At 39.7% G+C, this 17,260-nt stretch overlaps 1 protein-coding gene across 2 annotated transcripts in view; it reads right to left on the reverse strand.

Annotated features, from left to right (window-relative positions):
- Positions 1-17,260, reverse strand: part of LOC113024489 (noelin-2-like) — a 39,511-nt gene that overhangs the window by 20,710 nt on the left and 1,541 nt on the right. Inside the window, exons 1-3 of one of the 2 annotated variants that reach the window (XM_026171626.2) lie at positions 13,417-14,313; positions 4,783-4,932; positions 250-405 (exon numbers count right to left, since the gene is read on the reverse strand). In XM_026171626.2, the coding sequence (XP_026027411.1) occupies positions 250-405; positions 4,783-4,932; positions 13,417-13,560 (450 nt within the window). In that variant the 5' untranslated portion in view covers positions 13,561-14,313. Of the gene's footprint in view, positions 1-249; positions 406-4,782; positions 4,933-13,416; positions 14,314-17,260 lie in introns of those variants that run through there. The other variant, XM_026171627.2, reaches the window with a different exon arrangement.

Consider the following 17,260-nt stretch of genomic DNA (forward strand, 5'->3'; position numbering starts at 1 on the left):
CTGTGCGACACTTTAACACAGCAGACATGAAGCCAGCAAATTGACAGCTTCAAGACAAGTTTTGTCCTCTTGATGAAAGATGCTCGCGTGTCTGAGAGCAGGCAAGAAACTTCAGCTTGGCATGCGTGAAATCAATGTTTTCACACCAAAGGTTATATGTTCCCTGCAGCGACTGTCTGCATTGTATGCGACTTGATGTGTATGTGTGTGTGTGTCTGTTTGTGTGTGTGTTTCTGTGTGTGTGTTTACCTGCAGGCTCCTAGCTGTCAGACTGCGGGGACTGGCCACATAAGTGTGTAACCGTCCATCCACTCCTCTCAGCAGTGGCTCAGAGTCTCGAACATATTGCAGGTCTCTGGATGTCCGCAGGTCAACCACCTCCATGGACTGACTCACGTTCTGGACCTGATGTACACACACACACACACACACACACACACACACACACACACACACACACACACACGCATATGCATAATGCTGCTGATGCCATCAGTGATTACTGTTTGTCCCTTCCATTAATATTTATGATTGGCTTTGGATGCTGTCTGATTACTGGCACCTGTTATTTGTTTCCAAACACCTGTTGTTTGCCTACAAATATGGCTGTGTGGTGATATGATGACAAACAAAGGGCTAGTTCACTGAATTTTTAACCCCCCATGGTAACTAGTATAGCAAAGACAAAAAAAAGTTGTTGCACGCTGGTTTGAGTGTTAATGTTAAACCAACAAAACAAATGCTGTATTTCAATAATCATTTACTTATTATTTTATGTTATTTTTTATATTTTATAATGTATATGTATATAGGGACTTTTATTGTGAAATGAAAGAGCAGGAAGAACCACGTAGTTGCTGTCTGTAGCACAGACAGCAGAAAAGATTCCAGGTCTGAAAAGTGAAACCAATGTGGAATTCGTCTTTTTAATGGCCAACAGAGGGGACACAAAATCCTATGGAAGTCTATGGAAAACATAATGTATAAAAAATTAGATCAATTTTTAAATGTTGATAATTCTATGTTTCAGAAAGAAGTATTATCTGGAGTATGCTCATTAGCTATCGACTTGTAAATGACAATCAATGAGCATTTGACCCTTCTACCACACAAAATGATCCCTATGAGCAACGCCTGCTTCAGTCAGAGGAGTTATCAGATGATGATGATAAATTGGTCTCTTTAGAGACCCTAAAAACAACAGCAAATAGAATAACAGATCTTTTCTATAGAAGATCATTAACTTGGTTATTTATGTATTTAGCTAATCGTTTAAAATAAACATTTTAATGTGCGTTCATAATTTTACAGCTGAGTGTGCTCTCAGTGCTGCTAGTTATCTCTAAAGTGGTTGCTGCATATTAGAGTTCTGAGACTAGCTTACTGTCCCACAGCCTAATATACTGAGTGGAAAGATGTGATAAAGATGTGGAAATTGCTTCAGTTTACTGGCTGATCAAAGTAAAATTATTTTTATTGATTGAATAGATATACTTAAAGTATGCGCTGTGTTCTCATTGCTGCAATTCTACCCGTGTAAAACTAAGTGAATTTAAATCAAGTATAAAACCATTTATACACTTTTTGCATCACAAAATCAATACATGCCCATTTTAATGACAATGCAGCACACAGTCTGAGCTGCTTTAACCTACACCTTGGCTTCTTTCCTGACATTAGTAAGGTTTACAACTACTTATACAAATACTCCATTTTCTACGCAGATAATATATATTGCTCTGAAAACATGCCGTAAGTGAAAGAACCTGCTCCTGACCAGGTTATGTGTTCAATGTAAGTTACCATGGTGAATTAGCTCGGTAAAAAGTGAGCCACTTTCTTGACAGAGTACACTCTGATGTTAAGCCTGCTAGCCCAGTAATCTTACTTTGTAGTACCCACCCCTGGTGATGCAATGCCATCTAGGTCTACACCTTTATGGATCTAGTAGTGACACGGGCCACCAACCAAGACGGAGGAGGCAGCAGGAGGAAGACAAGCTGTCAGAACTGATAGTGATGCCAGTGTTAGCTAACAGCTGCAGATGTTTTCAGACACTGATGTTACAGGTGTTCAGGGATTCATTGGTGATTGTTTTAAATTTTCATTTTCACTGAAGAAGAATATCGTAGCTGCTATTAAGTACTTCACAGCTTGCTGTTTTCAACTTGAGACAACACTACCCTGGCAGAATTCACGCACTATGCTAGAGGTTTCTCGTGTGATGTCATGTGCATATTCCTCAAGAGCCATCCACCATGCTGGACATGATACAACTGCCTGTTGTGAAGTGAAAAAATGTGCATTCACCAACTGGTTGCCAAGTGGTTTCTGGACGTTGCTGACAATCTCTAAGAGAAATCAGTTATAAATAGAGGGTTGCAACACAAACCTCTTTCCGATTGCTCTGGTCGTTAGCAGGCTGCCACAGTCACGTGTTGTTTGCATGGAAGACTGAAATTACTTTCAAGCAGTAGTGAAACTGTGAAAAGTGCAATACAAACTGTAAATGGTCGCTTTAATCTAAAAGTTGTGCCACAGTGCTGTTTCCAACACATTTCAAGGGCAGACTTTTTACTCTGAAGACAACTAGTCTCCATTTACAGTTTGTGTCGCACTTTTCACAGTTTTACTACCTCTCAGAAAGTAGCTAGCAAATGTTTGCTAACATGCCAGCAAGGTCCATACAAACTATTGGTGACCACAGCAATCTGCTGGTGATAAAGGCAATCATTAGAAGGTTTTCACCAACAGACCAGAGTATAAACATTTTGCTAGCAACCGGTGGTTCAAAAAGGGTCACTAACCAGTCTCTGGCACTGTGTGAATGGGGCTTTAGTCACCTGACCCTACCTTTGATATATAAGTGGTTAATAGTGATGGGACTCCAAAACCCCAAAGTATACATAATATACTACATAATGTTTATATGCAACAAAGGGACAGAGTTACAATTAAGCTAGCAACTCTGGATGTAAACTTTGCAGCACTGTACAGTGACACAGTGATCCTTGGAGTTAAATTCTACCAACAAAATTAACAGGCTGGGTTTTTTTTGGCAGATTTAACAGATCTCGAATGTTAAAAGATGAAAACAAAAGGATCACCAAAGTTATCCGAGATAACCTCTGGGGTCCGTGAATATCTGCAGCAAGGGTTACAGCAATTCTTCCAAACTGGTCGAGATATTTGAGTCTAAAGCAGTGACCAACAGGCTGGCAGTGCTAAATACAGTCATTCTGTTCATGTGGTTCAAAATTTAAACTGCAAACAGTATGGTGGGCAGTTTTATTGTTCTGTGGTTTTATGTGTTTATTTTATTTAATTGTTCATTTAAATAATTGATTAATTTTATTTACTAATTTAATTGTGTATATGTTTTTAATTTTCTGTATTAAAGGAAGGTGGTGAGAGTTTTTAAAGTTGTAGTAGTAGTAGAATATATTATTATTAGTAGTATTATTAGTATTATTATTATCATCGTCATCATCATTATCATTATTATTATTATTATTATTGTTGTTTCATAAAAGTTGTAGGCACCACATTAAAAAACATTTTTTACACGTAACACGTAACATTTTTAGCTCCTAACTGAAAATAGAAATAGGTAAATAAATAAAAATGGATAAATAAAAGAGTGTGAGGAAAATATGCTTTGTAAATTAAAAGCAGTTCCCCTCTCTTAGATCTCATTAGGTCCATTTAAACAGAAGTCCCTCTCCTTTCGTGTCCTGCTCTAAAAAACAACCCCCACTCACGCCCCGTCTCATTAACCAGGCAGAGGGTGTACCACACACTTGAAATCTCTTTTAATGTTGAATGAAAAACAAGTGTTTAAAAAAATCTACTATAAAAATGACCCAGATATTTCCAGATATTCAGGAGTGATATGCAAACAAACAAACAAACAAACCCGCCCACACATCTCCTGTACAACACGTTCTGTGGAGGCCAGACAAGCAAAAAAAATAGAAAAATAAAAAATAAGCGCTCATACCACCGCACACAAACTCACAGCGGGATCTAGGTGTCACTTCCACAGACATGCTGAGCTGATTAAGATTCATAAATACAAAAGACTCTCAACAAGAGCAGAGCGAGGAGAGAAGAGGGAGTTATTTCTGATAGTGTTCATCTACCTTTTTCTCATTTCTCTCTCGTTTTGTGTGAAGCGAGAACAGGATGTAACAGCACCAGTGTAGGACAAAAAGAGTAGTAATCTTTGTGATATTGCCATTGGTGTGCTCCGGTTTACTACAGCGTTGGTGAGAAAACGTGCCGTCGTGTGCGAGGCTGAGAATAGCGAATGCATTCAGAAATGTTTGCTTACTTGATGCCGTTCAATAATTCATCAATTTCTGTCACAAATCACTTTTATTACCCTCTCTTAGGACACAGGCATGAACTGAATAGCCCCGTACACATGTACACACACACAAGCAGTTACACGCTTGTATGGTCGTATGCTGAGCTGCACCCACAACACAGAACAAAGTGTTTCTTTCCCACCCATCTGTCAGCGTTTCTTTGAGTTTAAACTCTTTTGGCATGCTGAATGACTGGCAGTCTACAGAGGATTTGGCTACTGATGTATCAGGAATACATCTGTCAGCGAAGCCCGTGTGTGTCTGTTCATGTGTGTTTCTGCAAGTGTCAAAACAAAGAGACAGTCCAGTGAATATTTTCATTCCAGTACACCGCCTCTGCCCCGTGCCGCATGTCAATGCTGACCACTGAAACGTCAAGGCGCGAGACGAACACTCACAAATGCACACGCACCTGCTCGGTCAGCGAGCGTAGCTGTCGACTCCGAGGGTCTCGTTTACAGAGGTTCCGTGCCGGGGCGACCACCGTGCACATGCACCTGCCGTCGGGATCCGAGGCCGTGCTGTAAACCTGCCAGCCTTCCTCTGAGCCCGGGTACAGCCCCTGCACACAAACACGCCCGGTGTTAATGAAGTCACTGCGGGATAACACATTACCAGACGAGAGGGTGAGCAGAGGAAAGCACAGAAAGCAAAACAGAACAACAAACAAATTCATCACCTATTAGCAGAGCAGATGATGTACACAACAAGCTGGAGTACAACTATTTCCATTACCAAATAAACACCTCACCATTGCTCCTTGGCTTAACTACTTTATGCTTCTGTGACACGCAGGCCATGGGACTGTTTTTGTCAGTAAAAAGACTGTAAAACGTCTGGCTCAGATTAGATTAACCACAATGGAAACCAAGTTAAAATGTGTAAAACTGACATTTAACAATGCACAGGTTTGACATTTGAAACCATCAAATCAAACTGGGAGGGATTAAATGATTTATGGTTAAAATGCCTTTTTGGTCTGCATGCTACAGCCAGGTAGCAGGAAACAAATGTGTAAATGCACTAATGCAGGAAACTTATTGGTAAAACAATGAACATCCAGAGATGGATGGAGCAACATTGACATTCATTTGAAGTTGTTGATGAATGTAGGGTGATGATGTTCAACATTCACGGTCTTGTGAATGTCGAATATCTTTGAGAGACACATTTTGTTCTTCAACTGTGAAAACAGCAAGAAACGAAGAAGAAAAAGAAAGAAAAAAAGCAGAGGTTCAGGTATTGGTGGTTATTTATTTCTGCTTTGTCAGTTTGATTTAAATTTAGCTTAAAAAGGGTTTTTAGAGGAATCTGAAAACCGGATGCTACATTTAGAGATTAAAGCGAAAAGCTTCAGTGCTATGAGCTCACTCGTATGCTTTGACATTGCATAATAATAATACAACAAAACAGAAAGCAAATATCAGTGATTAAAATTTAAGTTGATGATTGAAGTTTTTAGAGATTAAGTGGTTGCTCATAGATGTTTGGTTGTGCACTGGTGTGGACTGTTTGCAGGGTAGAAATCATCTTTTGTGCAGATTTGTGGGAGCTCTGGGGAGTCGGTGACTTTCTGCCAGAGAGAACAGCAGTTCCGTCCGTGGAGGCAGAGAGTGGAAACTCTCCAGTAATGCTGCTAGCTTTCCTGGACACAGACATGTGGGAGGCGTCACAGCTGATTTTAGCAACAAATGAGAAATTCAGAATTGGACATGGATGTCTCTGGTGAAGTCGAGCCCAATGAAAACACAGAAAGCGCACAATCTCCGTTTGACAAACATAAAAAGACGCTGAAATCACGAGATGCATCATGGTGAGATCACGCAGAGATTTACGTGCTGGCTACGACGATAATGACATAAAAGGAAAATATCTGTTCAGCCCTGATGACTGCAGTCTGACCTGAATAAGACTGAGACGCTGAAAAGAAGTGTGTTGGCTGAAAATAAAAAATACATGAAAAACCCTACAAAGGCTACGAAACGGAGATTTAATAGAGACTACATTCTCCTAAAAAATAGAAAAAGAAAAAAGCACAGAGCGGTAACTCCTCTTATCTTTATTTCTACCTTTACACCAAAATATGAGGGGTTTTTTTTCCAAATGATGAATGCACATCTCCCATGATCTGTTTATATGTATGCCTACTTTTATCTTTCAGCACATACTGTAAATGGGAGGTAGGAAATGTATTCATTCTTAAGCGAAGCCGTTATTGAAGCATGTGATTCAAGGTAAAATCATTCATAACACCCTCAACAGTGATCACAGTGACTGAGGGAAAATGTTTTTGATAGATTTGATAAATCCAATTAAGCCTGACTTTCTTTTAGATAATATTCTGGACACCTTGGAAACAGTAGCTAGTACAAATGATTTTGATAACACAAATCAGAGCCTGATCAATATATTGGTTGGGAGTCGGGACTGATAATGAAAATTTAAAAGGTAAGAAATTGAGGTGGAAAAAATATTTTAACCATGTTACGAGTGTTGAGGCTGCATAGTGTGTCCACCAGAGGGCACTCTGCAACTTCCTTGTTGGCAACACGTAATTGGAAGGTAACAAACACAAGGAGCTTTGTCTTATTATCTCAGTGAGGACTCATAAACAGCTGAACACGTCTAAGATTAAATACACAATTACTGATTTTAGGAAAAGCCCTCCTAAACACAAAGTTACTTTTATTGCCCCAAACGCAATTTCATTGTTCTTGACAATGACAATAAATAAATAAATACTAAATACTAAATTATTAAAGGTCAGATTGTGGAGTGTGTTTAATGTTAATGCCTTTGAATAGTTGTTGATCCGAAGCTTGATTTTAAAGCAAACTGTGAAGCTGTGTGCAAGAAGGGGCCCCAGCGACTCCCATGTTTGAGAAGGCTTTCTTGTTTCCGCACTGATAAAACCACGATGATTTCATTTTATCCTGCTTTTATTGAATCTGTTTTATCCTTTTCTTTGTTGTCGTGGTTTGGATTCTTATCTGTAAATAACACAAACTCACTCAATCAAACTGTTAAGTGGTCTAACAGGCTGACTGGTTAACCACAGCATCCCTGCACACCAGACAGTTCCAGTTTCTTCCTTCTGGTCGAACGCTTCTGTTCCCAAAATGTAAAACAACAAAAGTTAAAAATAGCTTTGCTGTAGCAGCCATTACTCAAATGAACAAATGAGAGTTTTTGCAGTTTTTTCCCTTAGCGGGGGCGACATGAAGCCCAAGGTATTTTTAGTCATTGTTTTATAGTAGTATGTACAATTGTTGTCTGTTCTGCCTGTATTGAGAGCGTGAATATGACGATGGAGAGCAGAGCAACGCAGCAGGAAACGTGGTGTTCCAAGTTATTAAGAATGAATCTCATCATAAAAATGGCTGAACCGCTAAATGACGTTAGCTCATCCAAGGAAAAGCACCTGTGTGTTCATTCACATGGACAACAAAATGCTCATTTTTTCATCTAAAGTGGTTATCGGCTTTCATTACGTTCACAATTCTTATAAAACTATCAGCTGCAAAAATACGTCGACTCCAGTACTGTCCTTAAGTGCCTATTATAGGTCCTCCTGCTGCAATGGAGTGGGCGTTTTTCACTGAGCTTTCAATTTCTACTTAACAGTCAAACGAAAATATTGCTTTTATAGTGCTTTTTTTTTTTTTACCCCACTACATTTATCTAACTATAGTTACAAGTTATTTCTCCTGTTACAATTTTTCATAACCGTCCTGGTGAGTAAAGACTATGTCAGGTTTGTGATAAACTGCAGGATTGAACTTTCTTTTGTGTATGAGGAAAATTCTCTTTTTTACATTAAGAAAACATAAAAATTGAATTAGCTAAACAACGCTGTCACAAAGCTAACAGCAGGGAAACAGGAAACACTGTAGTAGTGTGTGGTTTGGCTGTTGTAGAGGTGGGGGAGAGACCAATGCCATTTTGTTGATTCAGTAGTTTCAGGTAAGCTGATAAAAAAGGAGAAAAGCTGTGTTAGCAGATTTTCTTCCCTATGGATATGAACAAGTACTTTTATCTGCTCTGTGGATCACTTAATAAAGCAAATCTGACTGAAATCAAGACTGGCTTCAACAACAGTTAGTAGTACGAGTTGGCTATTAATAGATAGCACCTCAGCAAGCTAATGTGTGAAACAAGCCTGGTACAAACACACACACAGATATAAGGTCATGTTCAGCTCTTGTTTAGCCAGTAAGTATAAACGTATTATTTAACCGTACCACGAGATTCCAGCAAGAAATTATAATATGACAGGATTTGTCCTGTTCTTTAATGTTATTAGGACAGGGGTGTCAAACATGAGGCCTGAGGCCTGCTGAAGACTCCAGTCTGGCCCATGGGACAGCACTGTAAAGTGTAAAGGAAAGCATACATTTGGGGATTTTAACGATATTTTTGTAGATTTTAGAGCTTTTCCTACTAATAAAAATGTCCCTCGTGGCCACTGATACACACCAAAGTAAATAAATGACAGAAAGTTATTGGTTTTTTTTTTTTTAATCTTTGATAGAAAGACATTCTGTCATTTAACAAAAATGTTCAGTTTTATAATTACAGGAGCTAACAGGACTTTTTCTTTAATTTTACACATGTATGTCTTAAAATCTAAGGCCAAAGATTAGTGACGACAGACTTCAGCATCATTTCTTCATCATGAAGAAAAACTGAGATGCATTGTTTCAACTGCACTTCATTTCCTTATATTAAAGTGTTTCAGGTTCTAAATGTGTAATAAAATGTCTTTGCACTGACAGAGAGGAGAGCTTCACGAGTTTGGTCCACTCAAAGTGGGCTGCATGTGGTCCACAGTGTAAAATGAGTTTGACATCTCAGCTTTTAGGATCTGATTTTCATTGATTCCTGAGCTTTCTGAGCATTAAGTACTTGTCATGTTTTACTTCTGGTTAATGTTTCATATTTGCTTCTGTCAAGCTTATACATATCCAGTGTGTTCTTTTGTCTATTCTTCATTTCCTGCTTTACTTTGGTAATCCTTTGCCTCTTGTGTTTTACAGTTGCTTTTACTTCCCATCTGTCCTCATCTAGCTGATTGTACAGCTGATATTACTCCCTGCCTTGATTAGCCTTCTGTGTATAACTTGTCCCGCATCCCCTTGGTCTTTTGTTGAGCTGCCTGTAGTCGTACCTTCTCTCTGTGTTCCCATGTTGTTGCCTTGTTTTTGGAATTCTGCTATTTAGTTTCTTGGCTCTCGCTACAGCCTAAATGAACAGCTCGCCTTTTGTTATTGGAACTCTGCCTCCCTGCATCTTGCATTTGGGTCCTCTCACTACACATCTCACAGTTCTAAACAGTCTATGTTTAACCAGGCCCAAGTTCAATAACTAATCAAATCACTGTGGGTCAGTCTGCATGTTCAACATGAAAGGATTCTGGAGCCTGCATTTATGACATCCTTTAAAAAATCACTTCAAAATCAATATTTATTTTAACATGCACCACTTGAATCTACCCATGAGGATCTAAAATCCAGTTATTAATTGAATATTTGATTAAAGTGAAAAAGAAAAAAAGCACAGGGTCAGAAGATTAGTGTTGATAATCCACAATCAGGTGCTCTTCAAAGACGAGGCCAGCGGTCGAATAGAGATTTTAATGTTCAAAAAGAAAAACAACGTTTGTGCTTATTATTAATGGCAGTCCTTGGTATTGATTTGGGGAGTGGGGGACGAAATCAGAGGGGCTTTGGTTTAAGACAAAAAAGTATTAATTCATGAATCAAACAATGGGTTTCAGATCAGAGAGTCTCCATCGTGATATGAAGAACAAACAAAACAGAGATTTCATTGAAAGGGCTTAAGAGGCACACCGTGTGCGAATTCTAGCATTTAACCCTAGAACACTATCGCTGGGTGATTTACACCCGAGAAAATACATTTACATGATTTCTCCCTCCTGCAGCTGTTTGCGTGTCGAGGAGCCTGTGCCTTCACCAGGGAAGTCTCAAATGTCCCAGGAATGGGTGGACCAAAGACCAGCTTTCCAGAGTCATTATTTTGTTTTAGGAGTTTTATTTTTCATTTTGTTAGACATAGCACAGTTAAAAGTAAAAGAAGACCACTCTAATTTGTCATGTGTTGTCATATTTTGATATATTTGATTACTTTTCATTGGTTATATTATATCGGGTAAAAATCACCCGGCATTAGTGATCGTGTTACTATTTATAGCGATAGTGTTCTAGGGTTAAGAGGCATTTCAAGTGGCTCCTTTACAACTCTGTTTGTACGCTGTACATTTGCAGCTATTTAAATGTCAGCACTCCTGCTGGTGTAATAGTATGTACGTTTTGCTTTTTGTTATTCAGACAGTAGGAAAATAAAAAAAAAGTTATTATTTGCCTCACCACAGGGGAATCCTATTTTTAACCTTTTGTAGCCTAAAGAATGGCACAAATCCAACCTGCTGAGGTGATTTTAAAAACTGCAGCACAGAGGAGTGGACAGGCAATTATTAGCACTTGAAAAATACAGTCTAAGCTGTTATATAATCAGACCCTTTTTTTATGTTTTGGGTTATTTGGGACTCATTAGGTTGAGGCGACACCGATTGTTCCCAGAGGGCTGACCATTTGGAAGCAAGTAACAGCAGAGGAAGTTAAAAACCATAAAGACAAAAACACAGAAGACGCTAAATCACGAGCTCATTACTGTGAGGTTTATCCAGGTCTGCAGCTTGACCTACTTAGTGATAACACTTTAGAACAATGTAAAGGAACGGCTGAGTTTGATCTGACACTCACAGCCTGTCGCACTGAGCTGCCCTAAAAACCCTGAAAAAGAATAATGGCAGAGGGGGAGGATGAGAGAAGGAAGCTGCCGAGAGGATGAAGGCACGAGAGGGAAATATGGAGGGGGGACCGTGGTGGCCTGGAGGGAAACATCTGATAAATCTATCAGCTGGGTTCAGAGGGGTAACCTTCACAATGTTCACAATGGAGCTGATGACGCGAGCGTTGAGGTTTAAAAAGAGGAAGATGTGAATGAGCTGAATGTATGAGCATCGGCTGTGCCTCCCGCTCGATGTAATTAAACAGAGGACATATGGCACCTCGGGGCTCATTTCACACGAGGGAAAAATGATAAAAATCTACACAGGCAGCTCGACTGATTGTGATCAGAGCAAATACAGAGAGCGCAGAGCAAACAGAGCCGCATTTCTGCAGTTGACAAATTGTTGATAAGAGGCTGAGGAGACAGGAGGACGTACGCAACTCAGAAAAATGTGTGTAACATCCTATATAAGAGAAAAATCGGAAAGTCTTACTGACACCATGTAGCTTAGAGTGTGTTTACCCAGACTAGCACTGCAATGAATAGACTGTATAGAAGCCTTCTTTTTTAAAAGTCATATGCTCTTATGACATAAGAAAAATATGCATAGTGAGTCAGCAGTAACACATAAACACTGAATGCTCTGACTGAGCATGGCAAAACAGGTTAGCAACAGAAACGCTGCAACATTAATCTCAATATAATAATATTATGTAGCAAAAAGTAAAAGGCCAACAACTGAAATGTGTTGTGGCAACAGGCTAAATGGGTAAATAAATGAATAGAACAGTTTAAAAATGACCAATAAAAACTCAATCAAGCTTAAACTAAATGCTAAAGAGTCAGAGGATAGTGAATAGTTACAACAGCTGCTTAAAACAATAAAGAATCCATTGAAATGCTTCTGTTACTCAGTATGTAAGCTGAACAAAGCACCAATTCATTAGCAGCCCTTATCTTAAAAAACAAAAAGAAAAACCTTTTAATACAATTTATGTTTTAATTACCATGCAGTTTAAAATTAATTCAGCAAAGTTGAAGCACATTTGGAACCTGACAAGTAGTGCTGATTAAAGAGCATTTGAGTTCATTTGATAAGACTCCAGGGAAGCACAATTGGCAAAAAATAAATAAATAAATAAACACTTTGGCGAAAGTGATGTAGCTAACAATTAAATTTATGTGCAATTAAGCTGGATTACAGAGACACAACAGCCAGATTTCAGACATTTCCCATTTAGAAACTGTCTGTCAACTATTGCAGTAGCAACACTGCCCATCTAACATCTCCATCTGCTTCAGCCACGGTCTCTGTGTGTGTGTGTGTGTGTGTGTGGGCACCTGCTTGCATGAGACTACATGCACTTTGCTGAACTTGCAAAGTGCCACCACGCAGCAGATGCGAGGTGCCAGAAAGGTAAATCATGCAAACCCTGAGTGTGCGCACAAACGCACACAAACTGCAATGCACGGACAGGATACACATACGGGGTGAAGAAACCAGGGTGCGTGCAGTGATCCCCCATGTCTCGGGTTGCCAGGGGGGTTGCTAGGGCAACAAATCACCGGCTGTCCCATTGGGTGAGTCAGCCTTCCCTAGGAGAAATATCACCCCAGTAAGTCTGAGAAAGAGCAATCCTATTACCGGTCTGTGGGTGTAGCAGTGTGTGTGTGTGCAGCAGTGTGTGCATACTGTACATGTGTTCTTTATGACTCATAAAAGCTTATTTATTTATTCATTAGTGCTATTTATTCTTCAGTTGTGCCACCTGCTGTAGTGTATTTTCTAATTGTGCTCTGACTCTGATCTTGTGAGCGCTTTTTTTTCCTCCTCTACCTTCTTTCATGTCTTTTCTGCACCAGTGAACAGATCAAATATCTGCTGCATGCAGGCTAAAATATCCCCGAAGATCTTGATAATTGAATCTGACTTACTTCCCCCGTCATCGTAGATATCTTAGAAGCTGGGGCTTTTTTTCTTCTACAGTGAATGAGCAGACATTTATCTTGGAATAATTACAGATCATGTCACAAAGGAGAGCTTATGTCATTATATTTACTGAAAGTGGATGTTGCTGTGTAGAAAAGAGAAGTATGTAAAGGTGCTGCTGAAAATCACAACTCAAGTGACAACAAAAACGCGTCTCTATCGTTTGATGAAGACGAAGTTCTGGAAGTGCACAGATGCAGCGTGTATGCGTGCGTGTTTAGTCATATGAATATGAATACGTACGCTGACGATCCGTTCATGCGTGCCCTCTGAGGAGATGATGGTTCCATTGAGTCCAACCAGCGACGGTAAGGTCTGGGACATCCAGTTAGTTACCATAGCCATGGTGCTGAGCACCGCTCCAATTTTCAACATGGGAACACTCATCCTGATGCATACACATTCACACACCGCACACACACACACACACACTAACAGAAACTCTGGCCGGCTCTCACACACAGTCCAAACTGTTCACAGCAGTCATTCTAACAAGAGCAGCTGCACAGCATGGTGTTACAGGTTGTGCAGTTGCTCTGTAGTGTTTGTTTAAAAAGAAAAGAAGAGAAAAAATCACGAATGTTCCCTCTGAAGTCTAAGACACTGCCACAGGTTAGTAGATAAATCCAGATGCATCCATGCAAAGACGCATCAAGTCCAAACATCCAGCTCAGGCTGCAGGAGGTGCTCCTGGAAACAGCTGGTCTGAACTGTGCGCGTATGTGTGTGTGCGTGTGTGTATGTGTGTGTTTCCTGGACTCCTTCCTTCGTCTGGCAGTGAGGCGTTGTGGCTGAGCCAGCGCTGCTCTCTCATTTATCCGCTAACTCTCTGCCTCTCCCTCCCTCCCGCCTTTCCTCCACCCTCTCTCGCAGACACACTCCTCCATCTCTCTCCCAGACTCTCACCTATTCCTTCCACTTCTTTATCCAAGCGCCACAGTCTCCTCTCAAACCATATTTCATTCAATGAAAAAAAGCACGCCACAAAAAAAGTGCTAACGAGAAAAAAAAGAATATTCATCTGACACTTATCCCATTCTCTTGCTTTTTTCACCCTTTTATCATTTCCATACCCATTTTCTTCTTCTTTTACCTGACCTTTAATTTTCCCTTTTCATCCTGACTGCAGTCAACACCTTTCTTTTTCCTTTCTGTCCAATGTCCCCATCTTTTCCTTGATATTGATTAAATGCAGACGCCTACAGGAATGCACAATGATCTGGACTGACCTCTCCCTTAAGTGTGTGCGTGCGTGTGTGCATTTGTGCTTCATGTAAATCACACACTGATGCAACACTGCCACCACGTGGCCCTCGGTGCCTGCCGACAACCAAACTGTGTAAGAGATTTTACACTGGATTTGATCAAAACTTCAGAGAAAGTACAAGATGTACAGATGCTTTATTTGATCTGGCTCTGCAGCATTTCCATGGCAGCAACAAACTCCAAAAATAAAGTTCAGCCTGTGTGCCACTTCTGTCACTGTGTTTACAACGTTTGCATCCACCTGCTGGGGACTGCAGATTAAAAGGAGTTGGTACAGCACTTATGCACAAAGCCTAACTGTGTCCCAGTTAAATAATATACTTACTGTATACACGATACACTATACTACCTAAGTCTAAGTCTCTATGTGCATTTTGAAGGCTTTTATTCCTGGTACCCACTCTGTCTATCAGCAGCATTTGCAACACTGCTACTCTTCAGACTATTGTTCTGTTATTGATTGTTTTTGCAATGAAGATGAGTTTTTCTAGCTTGATATGTTTTATTTTCCCAGTGGTTTAACTTACAACCACAGTTTGTCTTAATTTTTGTGAAGCGGTGAGCTGTGTTTCTTTAAAAAAATGTTTTCTGGCACTTTTTTAAACCAAATGACTAACTGCCCTAATCACTGGCTTATTTATTTATATGAATGAATAAATGAAAGCCTTGCAGGCCGTAAAAAAATTAAGTGCCATTATTATGCTAACTAGCACAATTAGTAGTTCAAAACAATCCCATTTGTTAGTCTTACGCTGAGCCATGACATTTTGTTTCCCTTCTCTTCCCTGTGATTGGCTGTGCTTCACAAACACAAGGTTTGCACAACAGATTGGGGGAGGGGGTACATTACATATTAGACCATGTCATGTATCATCTATTTAATAACATCTAAGCCAGGATGCAGAAGCACTGTAAGATTTAGTAGCTTGTAGAAAAACCTTAAACCTAACCTTAAAAAAAGCTGTGTGACTTTGTCATAGAAAAAATATTGAAGGAATTTTCAGCCCACTCTTCTTGACAGAGTTAATTCAGTTCACTGGTTTTATGCACATCTCTTTTAAAGTCCACAAAAGTATTTCAGTCAGGTTGAGCTCTGGACTTTGACTGGACCATTGCAATGCCTTGATTCTTTTCTTTTTCAGCCATTAATTTGTAGATTGGGATCATTGTCCTGTTGAATTTCCCAATTTGGGCCAAGCTTGAGCTGTCAGACAGACAGCTGACTCCAGAATACTTTGTTAACAGAGGAGTTCATGTTTGAACGAGTGACTTGTCCCGTGGCTTCAAAATAAGCTCAAATAATCAGCCCTCCACCAACAAAGCTGACAGCTGGTATGATGGGCTTGTGCTGATAATCTGTGTTTGGTTTTCTCCAAACAGCTTCTTCTCAGAAAGAAGAGGCTTTCTTCTGGTAACCCGTCCAGCCAGGCAATACTTGTTCAGTCATTTTTAAACTGTATACTGTTGTGAACTTTAATATTTAACATGCCAACTGAGGCCTGGAAATCTCTTGAATTTTTTGCAGTTTCTCTGAGTACTGACCTTGAGGTAAATTTCCTAGAAGCGTCCACTCTTGGGAAAACTGGCAACTGCCTTGAATGTTTTCCACTTATGAATATTCTTTGTCAGTGTTGAACGATGGACTTCAAATTGCTTGGAAATGTCCCTATAACCCTTCTCAGATCGATGGGCAGCAACATTTGCGTCTTTGTGTTTCCTCACTGGCAGTGTGTTAACACACACCTGAATGCTCCAGACCAGCAAACTGACGAAACATCTGCTTTTATAGAGGCGCTCGCACCCGCTCATGATCAGTTAATCACGTGTATTTGATCAGCAGCGCCTGGCTACTCTTAATTGTTATGGAAGCAGTAAGTGTTCTGCATTTTGGCTGATGTTTATAATAACCCATATAAAGTCTTTTTTCTTTTATTTAATATAACCTGACATATAAAACCTTAAATGTGAAAGACGCTGTACATTTTTTTTTTTAAAGCCTGCATATACATCTTTTTTTTTCTTGCAACAGTGGCTTGAGTTGAGTGTTGTTGTGAGCTGCTGCTAAATGAATCCTTTACCCATGAGACACATTTCACTGTATTTTTTTCTGACCGTATTTAGGACAGCACTTAAGTGGCAATTTTTGATGAAGTCTACAAAATACGGTAATGAATGTAAAGCTTAAAAAAAGAACTAAACACAAACTAAGTATACTGTACTGTAAATTCATCGTGTGTATGAAAATGTAATGCAAGGATCAAACACAATATTGGAATAGTGTCAAATAGGCCTCACGCTAATCACCAGTCAAGAGGAGGATCAAAATCATTGAATGATATACATTTTTAACAATGGACATTTGCAGTTTGTAATTAGTTGAGTCTAATGAAAATAGGATAATACTGACACATCAGGCTGGTGTTTTTGAGCTGTAAAAGGCCACCCGTGATGCTAAACAGACTGCAGTGCACAACTAGCAGCCCTGTAACAACTTCAAGAGCTATAGAAGGACATGGCTCTTCCCCGTCTCCTGCCTCGAGCAATTATGTGTCAACAATTTAACTAACCAACACTAAATATTTTATAGCGCCTTTGTTCTCATCAGGAGTAACATACTCGTTGTTTTTTTCTAGATAAAGAGTCTGCAGAATACACATGGATTATACATAAAATCTCCTTCAGCAAATATTCTAAACATGAATATTTCAATCAGCTGCACTTAAGGTTACACAGTCATGAGGAGGAGGAGGGCAACAACAGAGCCAACATGACAAGTGAGTGGTGTAAAACACCTTCAGGGTGTTTCTGGTCACTGACTCAG

The sequence above is a fragment of the Astatotilapia calliptera genome, chromosome 6 (assembly GCF_964374335.1).
Source record: "Astatotilapia calliptera chromosome 6, fAstCal68.1, whole genome shotgun sequence".
NCBI lineage: Eukaryota > Metazoa > Chordata > Actinopteri > Cichliformes > Cichlidae > Astatotilapia > Astatotilapia calliptera.